This window comes from Delphinus delphis, chromosome X (assembly GCF_949987515.2).
Source record: "Delphinus delphis chromosome X, mDelDel1.2, whole genome shotgun sequence".
Classification (NCBI taxonomy): domain Eukaryota; kingdom Metazoa; phylum Chordata; class Mammalia; order Artiodactyla; family Delphinidae; genus Delphinus; species Delphinus delphis.
In genome coordinates this window covers 85432237-85443573 of record NC_082704.1, presented here as the reverse complement: position 1 = coordinate 85443573, position 11337 = coordinate 85432237, and the positions used below count along the sequence as shown (strand labels likewise).

The window sequence follows — 11337 nt, the reverse complement described above, 5'->3', positions numbered from 1 at the left end:
CCGACGCGACCCTTCAGGGACTGGCACACCAAGAGGTCGGAAAGGTGCGGGATCCAACGTTCCACGCGCCGACGTCCTCCCGCGCCCGGCTCCTCTCAACCTCCCGCTCCTCCTTCCCTCAATCCTCCCGCTCCCCTCCTCCTCCGTCCCCGCCCCGCTCCTGTCCTCTTATTGGCCGAGCGGGCCGGCCGGGCCTCCCCGGGATTTAAAGGGCCCGCTCTCCGCGCTGCCCTGGGAGCCGCAGCTGGTCCCGGCCTTGCGGCCTGCGGGGGAGGCTGCCCGGAGGAGGCGGCGACGGTGGCGGCGGCTGTACGTCCCCGGCCCCCTGGACCGCAGCTTTCTTACTGCCAGGTAGGTCGCCGGTAGTGCACGTGCGGCTCTCCCGCTCGCATCCTGAGCCGGCCTCCCCTTGCGGGTCTGCAGCGCGTGTGCTAGGGCCCCCTCTCCATCACCTTTCCAACTCTCCCTTCTGCTGTGTCCCTCTCCACCACCTCCACCTCCCTGCAGCCCCCGGGCCTGGGCAGGGCTTTGTTGGCGGCCGGGAGAGGCCGGTTGGGGGTGGGATGGGGCGCGCGGGGGATACAGGACACCCCCCACATCCGTTCAAGGAGAGATGCACACGGCCCCCAAGTGTCACAGGATCTCCCTCTCTGCCCTCCACACTGAGTGACTCTACCTCGGAAACCAGGGAGCCCCCCAATTTGATATACAGGCCTACAATGTACACCATTCAATCACTATCGGACCCGGACTCTTCCCAGCATACAAGAAACACAGGTCCTTCATTCACCGCAGGTCATGGGCTGTGTGTGTGCACCCAGAACACCCCCACACACACAGCTGGCGGCTCAATCTGATGTACCTGACACTCACACCTTCCCTCAGCCCCCCAGTACCCTGTCTCTACAAGGGTTGGACAGCCCCAGACTGAAATCTGAGTGCTCAAGTCCATCTCTTGAGCATCGTCTGCCCCGTGGACATCCCAACTAAGCTCCTTCTATGTCCCCCCTTTGGCAGGTCTATCCATCAGTCCATCCATCCGTGGGGGTCCACAATGGCCACCTTCAGCCGCCAGGAATTTTTCCAGCAGCTGCTGCAGGGCTGTCTCCTGCCTACTGCCCAGCAGGGCCTTGACCAGATCTGGCTGCTCCTTGCCATCTGCCTCGCCTGCCGCCTCCTGTGGAGGCTTGGTAAGTGCCTGCCACACCATGGGCCACCACGCCAGGCCAAATCACACCTGCCGCGTTCATCCGTACCAAGCCCCACTTTATCCTGCCACATCTTGCCAAGCCAAGCCAGGCTCGTACACGTCCAGCTTACCACAGCCCACCAGGCTAAGCGCCATTCTACCACACCACGTCCCACTAACCCAGCCACCCCATGCTACACCGCACCAAGCCACATCCTGCCATGCCAAGCCATACCTTTCCGTATCCCTGGGTTCTGGGACTGTTGAAAGCTGAGGTTCTTGAATCTTGGGATCCTGAAATGCCTACATCCCAAGGTTATAAGATTCTGAAATGCTGATGTCACAGGGTTATGGAAAGTACCATGTATCCCAAAGTGCCGTGTTATGGGGTTTGGGGATTCTGACAAGTTGAAATTCTCACATTCCAGGCTTCCAAAATGCTGGCATTCTGGATTTCTGGAATCAAGGCATGATAAAATCTCTGGATTCTAGGATTCTGGAATGTTTCCACAAATCGTGGCAAGCCTATATCCAAACAACGAGATCCCAAGTGCCCGAGATCCCCATGGGATGCTGAGAATTTTGGAAATCTGAGATTCAGAAGTTCTACACTTTCTTTTTTCTTGTTCTTTTATTTTAAATGGATGTTTTATTTTTTCCCCAGGTTTATCACTTTGAAAAGTTTCAAAGTTACTGAAAAGCTAAGTTGAAAGAATAGTACAATGAACACCCATATATGCATCACCTGATTCTCCAACTGTCAACATCTTGCCACATTAGCTTGCTCTATCTACCTATCTATCTACCTACCTATCCATCCGTCCATCTGCCTATCTATCTATCTATCATCTTCCTGAATCACTTGAATAACGTGCTGACACTTCATCCCAAATCCTCTTGCGTGTGTCCCCCAAGAACAAAGACATCTTCCCCCCACAGCCAGAGCCTCAACCATCACCCCTCAGGAAATTTAATCTTGATGCCATAATATTATTCAATATAAGTTATTCAAATTTCCTCCAGGATTCCCAAAGTGACCTTTATAGATGTCTCTTTTCTTTAAACCCAAGCCCTGCCACCTCCCCAGCTCCCCAACACCTGCTTTGGGCCCCCTGCAATCCCACCACGTTCCAACCTCTAAGCCTTTGCCTGAGCTACGTCCTCTGCCCAGGCTGCCCTTCTACCAGCCCTGCTCTAATTCCCTTTCTTGTCCTCTCTTTCTCTCACCCAAAGGGTTGCCATCCTACCTGAAGCATGCAAGCACCGTGGCAGGCGGGTTCTTCAGCCTCTACCACTTCTTCCAGCTGCACATGGTTTGGGTCGTACTGCTCAGCCTCCTGTGCTACCTCGTGCTGTTCCTCTGCCGACATTCCTCCCATCGTGGCGTCTTCCTCTCCGTCACCATCCTCATCTACCTACTCATGGGGTATGGGTGTATGTCCTCATCCCCACGCTGTCCGCAGAAGGGCGGGGGGATCCCCAGGCCGCCCCTCCTGAGGCTGTCCAGGACAGGGAGGACGTGGGGTGTTTCTGGAGGGGATGGAAATCTGGGAGACTTGTTCTTTCCGAAGGCTACACAGAACAGGCTGGACTTGAGCTCCCCCTGGAGGAGGGAGCCCTGGAGAACTATTCCTCCATGAGGTTGTGCAGGGCAGGGAAGGGTATACCCTCTCTGCACCTTGGTTTCCCCCCTTTGTGGTATCTGAGGCCAGAGGAGTCACAGGGCCAAGACCACCACCTTTTTCCTCAGTGAGATGCACATGGTGGACACCGTGACATGGCACAAGATGAGAGGTAGGCAGCCCTGGCCCTCTCCCCTGCCCCAGCCCTCCAGCACCACTCCACATCTCCTAACTCCCCCCACCCTGTCTTTCCTTCCCCGCTTTTCTCCCTCATCTGCCTAGCCCACTGGACACGCAGCCCTTAGATTCCCCTTACATCTGTGTTTCTCTCTACCGTGTCTCTTCCCCATCTGTCTGTCCCATCTCATGTCCATGCCTGACTCTCTTGAGTCAAGACATCTGCCAGTCCTGGGCCTACCTGCTCAGCTGCCTGTCTGGCCCCATGCCCACCTCTCCACACTTGCTCTTCTTTCTTACCACCTCTCACCTGGTGTTCCCCGTACCCCATGATGACCTGCTCTCTGCTCATCCACTTGACCATGGGCACCACACCTAGGGGCCCAGATGATTGTAGCCATGAAGGCGGTGTCTCTGGGCTTCGACCTGGACCGGGGTGAGGTGGGTGCAGTGCCCTCGCCCGTGGAGTTCATGGGCTACCTCTACTTCGTGGGCACCATCGTCTTTGGGCCCTGGATATCCTTCCACAGCTACCTACAGGCCGTCCAAGGCCGCCCGCTGGTGAGGTCCTGGGTGGACAGGTGGGCAGGGACCATGGGAAGCCACCATGGGGCAGTGTTCATGGAGCCTTGATCCCCACAGAGCCGCCGATGGCTGCAGAAGGTGGCCCGGAGTCTGGCGCTGGCCCTGCTGTGCCTTGTGCTGTCCACCTGTGTGGGCCCCTACCTCTTCCCGTACTTCATCCCCCTTGATGGTGACCGCCTCCTTCGCAAGTGAGCACAGCCTTCGAGGCCTCTGCCCAGCAGTGAGGGGGTTGGGGAGGGACCTGGGGTCTCCCCAGCTCTGAGTTGTCTCTTAATGCTTCTGTCTGTCTTCTGTTACTACAGCAAGAAACGCAAAGCCAGGTAAATGAGGGCAGGTGCTGAGGGCGAGTGGGGCTGAATGGGGGTGGGTGCACAGTCTGTGACTGATTGGTTCTGTGAGTCTGAGACTGTCTGACCATCCACCCGGTGACTAGACAGAGACTGAGTGTCTGTGGCTGTGGTTTGACCAAGATTGGCCCTATGACTCCGTGTACAATGGATACTCCGTCACATACTGTGCCTGGCTGTCCATCTGTTCTGCTATTTCACCATCAGAAGCAAGTTATGTGACTGCAGTGCCACAAGTATGTGTTGGTTGGTGACACTGACCTGTCTGTGACTCTAGCTAGGGGTTTGTATAGGTTGTTTACCTATCAGCCAGGGACTCCTGTGTGGGACTGGAGTTCTGGCTGTCTGGCTGGGCGGTTGTCCATGATGGGAGTATGTGGCTGTCACTGGATAGGATAAATCTGGCTCGTCTGTAACCCTGGCTGGGAATGGGTCTGACTGTCGCGTGTCGTGCGCATGTCTGTGATGGATTCTGCCTGTGGGTCTGCCTTCTCTGGCTCCTTGGTATTGTCTAGCTGAGGGGCAGAACCGACCTTCCACCCCGGGTGTGACTAGGATTTCATCCAGCTATTTGACTGTATGACCTTCTCCCCTACTCACTGGCCGCTGATTGTGTCTGATGCTGAATGAGGCTCTGAAGGGTGGAATGACTTGCCCAGTGTCACCCAACTAAGCAGCCAGGCACTAATCCCAGGCCTGAATCCAGAACCTATGCTTTTTCCAGTGTAAGACGCTGCTTGTCTTTGACCGTGTCTGACTGTACAACTGACAGGATGACTATCTGAGTACAGAATTGTGTGTGCATGCGTAACAGGGTGCTTGATGGTCTCTGTGCCTAACTAAAGGACTTCCGGGTATCTTATGGTCACCGAATCAGGTCAGAGAGCTTGGAGTCTGATAGTATGTGTGTCTGGCCTTGTGGCTGTGAGGTCAGCCTCTAACAGTCCCTGGGTCTGGATGTCTGGCCACGTGAAGCTGCGGGACCGTGTCATATTATAGGGCAGCTCACACATCCATTTGCGCTGCCTGAAACTAACTGATGGTGTATGGATGGATAGATGTGTGGGACTATCACAGCGCACCTCTTTTGCCGCCATATTTGTCTGTCTTGTTGATGAACAACTCAGGCCAGCCTCCAGGGCCTCTCTGACTCTCTTTCCTTTCTTCTCTGCTGCCTTCCTGACCCCTAGGGGCACCATGGTAAGGTAAGTCTACAGAGGGGCCAGGGATGCTGGCACATGGTGGGGTGTCACGCTGGGGCCTGGGCGTGATGCCTCTCTCTCCCTGGCTCCTTTCCCGCAGGTGGCTGCGAGCCTATGAGAGTGCTGTCTCCTTCCACTTCAGCAACTATTTTGTGGGCTTTCTGTCCGAGGCCACGGCCACGTTGGCAGGGGCTGGCTTCACCGAGGAGAAGGATCACCTGGAATGGTGGGGAGGGCTGGGGAGCCCCATCTCCCACAGGGTGCTGCCTAGAGGAGCTGCAGGGAGGAGGGGGGTGTTCCTGGGGGAGGGAACAGCCAAGAACAAAAGTGTGGCCATCAGGTGGGTTGAAATCCCAAATGAGTTTGCGTGTCTCTTTTGCCCATAGGGACCTGACGGTCTCTAAGCCACTGAACGTGGAGCTGCCGCGGTCCATGGTGGAAGTTGTCACAAGCTGGAACCTGCCCATGTCTTATTGGCTAAATAACTGTGAGTCACCACTCCAAGAGAGTTGGCAGTCCTCAACCCACACCCCTTTCACACATTCATACAACAAGCTGAAGATAGTAGGGACCAAAAAATCTCCCAAATTCCTGCCCTTGTGGAGTTGACATTTTTGTGGGGGTAGCAGTATAATAAAGAGAAAATACACAATAGTTCAGGTAGTGATAAGTGCTATGGTAAAAAATAAAGAAAGCAGGTAAAGATGACCTGGGAGTCTTAGGAGTGTGTGAGTAGGGGTGGATGCAATTTTAAATACATCATCCAGAGCAAGTCTCACTGAGGAGCTAACGTTTGAGCAAAGACCTGAAGGAGGTGAGAGAGCAATCAATGCAAACATGTAGGGGAGGAATTTAACACATGGAAGGAACAGCAAGTGCAAAGGCCCTGAGGCAGGAGCATACCTGGCACATTTGAAAAACAGTGAGGAGACCAGTGTGGTGGAATCAGAGTGAGCGAGGGGACCAGTGGCAGGAGGTGAGTTCGGAGAGGTGACAGGGCCTGGTTCTGTAGGGCCTCTCTGGCCACGGGGAGGACTTTGGCTTTTTCTCTGAGAGAGATCTCAGAGCAGGGTTCTGAGCAGAGGAGGGCCATGGGCTGACTTAGGTTGTACCAGGACCCTCTGGCTACTGTGAGGACAGACAGGGAGTCGGGGAGGGCAGAGTGGAAATGGGGAGGAGAGGTCAGATTCTGGATAAACTCTGAAGATAGAACTGACAGGATTTGCTGAGTTTGGTTATGGGCGTTGGGGGTGGGGGGCAGATCAAGGGTGATAGTGAGGCTTTTGTCCTGAGGAACTGGAAGGGTGTAGTTGACACTGGCTGCACTTGAGAAAGACTATAGGAGGAGCAGGTTGGGAGGGAAGATCAGGAGCTAACTTTTAGACAATGTGAAGTTGGAGGCCATTATAAAGAGACTTCATCCTGGGGGCCCCAAGAGGTTGTGGGTATCCTCACCCTGCCCTATGGCCCTCCAGGAAGGGCAGGGGGGAATCTCAGGAGACACTTGCCCCACATCTCCCCCCTGCAGATGTTTTCAAGAATGCTCTCCGCCTGGGGACCTTCTCAGCTGTGCTGGTCACCTATGCAGCCAGCGCCCTCCTGCACGTGAGCAGGGCGGAGCGGGACCAGGGTGGTAGCTGGATGGGGGTGGTAGGGCCTCCTCCTCACTCACCTCATTGCCCCCCACCCCCACCCCAGGGCTTCAGCTTCCACCTGGCTGCGGTGCTGCTGTCCCTGGCGTTTATCACTTATGTGGAGCACGGTGAGGGCGGAACCCAGCCCAGTAGATGGGATGGAAGGTTGGTGGCGGGCTGGAACCACTGTCCCCTGAGGCTAACCTGACGCCCTTACCTCTGCCCCCACCCCCACCCCGCATCTGCCCTAGTCCTCCGAAAGCGCCTGGCTCGGATCCTCAGTGCCTGCATCTTGTCGAAACGGTGCCCAGCAGACTGTTCACACCAGCATCGCTTGGTGAGGGTTCAGCCTAGGCAGCCTTTTGTCCAACTCTCCCCCTCAAAAATTACTTCTGTCTCCATCTTATATCTGTCTCAGGGTGCCCAGCTTCCTCTTCCAGTGCCCGATCCACCCCCATAACCTCATCTCTATTCACTGGCATCCATTTATCTAACGAACATTATCAAGCAACTGCTATATACCCACCTAGCGTTTATTTTCCCCAGTGAACATCTGTTGAGCACCTGCTGGTATCAGGCATTGTTCAAGGTGCTGGAGACACAGTGGTGAACAAAACAGACCAAAGTCCCAGCCCTCTGGGACAAACATTTTAACAGGGAAGACAGTAAATAAAAAATAAGTAAAGTATAATAGTTTGTTAGACTGTGATTAGTGCCAAGGAGAAAATACATAAGAGAAAGAGAAAGGGAAGTATCAGGGGCTGAGTGGTTTCAAGGTTAAATGGGGAGGTGACTTTTGAGTTCTTTAACTGAAGGAGGTGAGGGAGGGAAGCATTCCAGGCAAAGTCAACAACAGTGTAAAGGCCCTGAGATGGGAGAGGGCCTGGAATATTTGAGGAACAGCGAGGAGGCCGGTATGGCTTGAGCAGAGTGAGTGAGACAGGGAGAGGTGGGTCCTGTAGGTCACAGTGGGGATTTGCTTTCGTTTGAGTCTTTTTTTTTCTCATTCTTTTTGCAACAAGAAGTATGGAAAATTTCAGATTTTCCTCCCACCCGACAACCAATGTTTATCACCATAAACCCCCAACTCAAAGCCCTACCCACCATTTTTCCTCCTCTGCCTGAATACTCACATCTCCCCCAACCTGGACGCTCTCATGCTAACAGTACCCTCATCCTTGGATACCCCTTGAGCTCCCATAGGAGGATCAGAACCATCTCTTTCCTACCCTGGGGGTGGGTGCCCTGGACATCCTCATTCCTGTGCCTTGTGCATTTCCCTGTGTGCCCCTGCCCAAGTGGGGCTGGGGGATGGTGATTAGGTCCAGCTGCCAAGCATATCCATCTGTCCCCCACAGGGCCTGGGGGTGCGAGCCTTAAACCTGCTCTTTGGGGCCCTGGCCATCTTCCACCTGGCCTACCTGGGCTCCCTGTTCGATGTTGATGTGGACGACACCACAGAGGAGCAGGTGAGGTGGGGCCCTGGGCTCAGGGTTACCCAGGGATATGCTACCTATTCATGGGAACCATGAGGACAAAGGTGGGGAGGCCAAGGCATGGGAACCTTGTGTCATCTGTCTCCAGCTTGTGTAGCCACTGCTCTACCGTCCTTCTGTCCCCTTGTCCCTCTGGTTGATTCATACTGTTGGGTCTTTTACTTGGGTGAAGTGTGCAAAATACATTTATTTTACTTATAAAATTTATTTTCTAGAGATGGAGTGCAAAATCCAGGTTTTACTTTTTTAAAAGTTAATTATTTCATCATATTTTTATTTAGGTAGAATTCACAAGATTTTTTTATTTAATTTGTTAAAAAAAATAGTTTTACTTACATTGATTGTGCAAATCCTGGATTCTACTTAAAAAGTGTATGTTGGGATTCCCTGGTGGTGCAGTGATTGAGAGTCCACCTGCCGATGCAGGGGACACGGGTTTGTGCCCCAGTCCGGGAAGATCCCACATGCCGTGGAGCGGCTGGGCCCATGAGCCATGGCTGCTGAGCCTGCGCGTCCGGAGCCTGTGCTCCGCAACAGGAGAGGCCACAACAGTGAGAGGCCCGCGTACCGCAAAAAAAAAAAAAAAAAAATAGTGTATATTAAAATGTATATACTAGTTTTATGCAGGTGGAGTGTGCACGTTCCAGGTTTTACTCCTTTTTAAATGAAAAACAATTTCAAAATAATGTTTATTCATATGGCACTAGCAGGATCCCGGTTTAGCTTCTCTTTCAGCTCATTTTTTTTCTTTTTTTTTTTTTTTTGGCCATTCCAGGCGGCTTTCGGGATCTTAGTTCCCCGACCAGGGATTGAACCCTGGCCCCCGCAGTGAAAGCACCGAGTCCTAACCACTGGACGGCCAGGGAATACCCTGCATTAACTATTTTTAAAGTTTTAATAAAAATAAAACAAAAATTTTATTTAAAAAGAAGCAAAACCCAGATTTTGCACATTCAACCTGAATAAAAAATTAAAAATTGTTTTTAATGACAAAATATAAAATAATATAAAGTTTTATTTTCAATTAAAAATTTAAGGAAATTCCCTGGCTGTCCAGTGGTTAGGACTCGGCGCTTTCACTGCGGGGGCCAGGGTTCAATCCCTAGTCGGGGAACTAAGATCCCTCAAGCCACGAGGCATGACCAAAAAAAAAAAAAAAAAAAAAAGTTAATGCATATCACGTGGTTGAAAAACCAAACAGTATTCAAGATATTCAGGGGAGAGTCTTATTCCTGCCGTCTTACCCCCACCCTCTTACAGGTAACCACTTTTATTCATTTTATTAAACTATCCTTCTAAAATTGAAGCATAATAAGCAGATATAAAAATATATTTTAATTCCCTCCCCCCTGCTTTTTACCCTAAAGGTAACACATGAATGACACTGTGCTGCATGTTGCTTTTTTCACATAATTCCTGAAAACCTTCCACATGAAGACATAGAGTGTCCTCGTTCATTTTTTCCATTGTGACACAATGTAGTTTGTCCCTTATTGGTGGACACCCAGGTGATTCCCACTCTTTTCCTATGGTAAGTGGTGCTGCAGCAAGTAATACCCTCACATCCATGTGGATTCACATAGGTGCAGACAGAGCTGTAGGATCTAGTCTTGACAGCAATGGAGAAGTTACCTTTTTGCCCTCTCACCAGCAGTATGTGATCGTGCTTGACACCCCGACAACAGAGTGCCTCTCAGACCTCATGGATATGTTTGCCAGTTTGAGTGGAGGAAGATGATGAGTGAGGCTGAGTATTTTTTCGTATATTTAAGAGCCATTTGGGTTTTTTTTTCCTTTACTGAAAATGGCCTACTCACCTCCTTTGCTAATTTTTGTCTTTTTAAAAAGTGAATTTCTAGGAGCTCTTTATATATACGGGAGAGTACAGGTCAGAGAGTGGGATTGCCTTGTCTTGTTTTTTAAATTTTTGAAAGAGAAGAAAATACAAAAGAAAAAAACTAAATATGCCTACCTTTCATATGTACCCAATCTCTTCTCTGGGGCCTCACTCAGGGCTGCAGTGGAGTCACAGAAACGTCCTTGAGCAAAGGGTAGGTTTTCCTGAGACCTTCTTTGTTCTTGCTGAGTGGGACCGACCATCACCGCTTTCTCTCCCACAGGGCTACGGCATGGCATACACTGTCCACAAATGGTCAGAGCTCAGCTGGGCCAGTCACTGGGTCACTTTTGGATGCTGGATCTTCTACCGTCTCATAGGCTGAGGCACATCTGTGGACCCTCACAACTCTCTCAAGACCCCTCCTCAGGGTGCCAGCTCTGATGGGGGATGAGGGAAGGCCCTCTCTCTAATTCTTGACCCTCTCTCCATCCTTGACCCCCCAACACCCATACACACACACACACACACACACACACACACACACACACACAACCATTTCCATGCCTGTCAATCCCCACCCCACCACAAGGCGGGAAGGGAGTGGTCCCTGCTGGGGCCTAGGGGCGGGGGATGCTTGGGGAAGCAGAGAGGGGGAGATCCAGGGCCTCCCCGCCTTCCTTGACCCTTTTTATATACAGTTTGTTATTATCAAATAAAAGTAGGAAGTATACAAAAGGCTCGCTCTTCACTGCTCAGTGGGGAATAGAAGTGAGTGAGGAAGGGGGCACAGCATGGATAAAGGTTTGGAAGCTAGAAACCGTGAAGAGGGAGGTTGTGATTGGTTCATGGTTTATTATCATTCATGATTGGATGATGAGCCTGAGGATAGCACTGCTTGATTTGAGTGGGGCCAGGACAGATTGGATACTTGGATGTAGGGGAGGCCTGATACTAATTGGCTAGAAAAACTGAGGGATCCCCATTCGGTTTGGTTGCCCTGACTGGGACAGAGGAGGGAAAGACTGATGAAGAGTTGATGCTTATTGGTCCTTAGGACTGAGGGCTGTGGGTTCTAATTGGATAGGAGGCCTGGGTTGGATCTGGATACTGACTTAGTCTGGGCGCCCACTGGGTTAGAGTTATGGAGTCCTGATTGGTTCTTTAGAGTTGGCAGGGGGAGATTGAGGGTCTCCATGCCAATTGGCCAACAAGGCTGAAGGGCCTGGGTTTTGATTGGTTCTTCTG

General features: G+C 51.9%; 1 protein-coding gene across 3 annotated transcripts; it reads left to right on the top strand.

Moving 5' to 3' along the window:
- Positions 1-221: 221 nt before the first annotated feature.
- Positions 222-10946, top strand: PORCN (porcupine O-acyltransferase). 3 transcript variants are annotated; one of them, XM_060002676.1, is made up of 15 exons: positions 222-351; positions 1018-1190; positions 2423-2615; positions 2940-2983; positions 3368-3549; positions 3631-3761; positions 3876-3893; positions 5111-5125; positions 5223-5348; positions 5509-5609; positions 6651-6727; positions 6821-6884; positions 7008-7093; positions 8115-8225; positions 10373-10946. In XM_060002676.1, the coding sequence occupies exons 2-15, from the start codon at positions 1055-1057 to the stop codon at positions 10472-10474; spliced, it is 1386 nt and encodes a 461-aa protein (XP_059858659.1). In that variant the 5' UTR covers positions 222-351; positions 1018-1054; the 3' UTR covers positions 10475-10946. The 3 variants fall into 3 exon arrangements, with proteins under 3 accessions (XP_059858659.1, XP_059858660.1, XP_059858661.1); XM_060002677.1 differs by lacking the exon at positions 3876-3893; XM_060002678.1 differs by lacking the exons at positions 3876-3893; positions 5111-5125.
- The last annotated feature ends 391 nt before the right edge of the window (positions 10947-11337 follow it).

Bases quoted from the DNA above. Each gene is read 5' to 3' on its own strand.
- PORCN (XM_060002676.1), top strand. From the start codon at position 1,055: ATGGCCACCTTCAGCCGCCAGGAATTTTTCCAGCAGCTGCTGCAGGGC. The intron at 1,191-2,422 runs GTAAGTGCCTGC...TCTCACCCAAAG, and splicing joins CCGCCTCCTGTGGAGGCTTG to GGTTGCCATCCTACCTGAAG. The intron at 2,616-2,939 runs GTATGGGTGTAT...CTTTTTCCTCAG, and splicing joins CTCATCTACCTACTCATGGG to TGAGATGCACATGGTGGACA.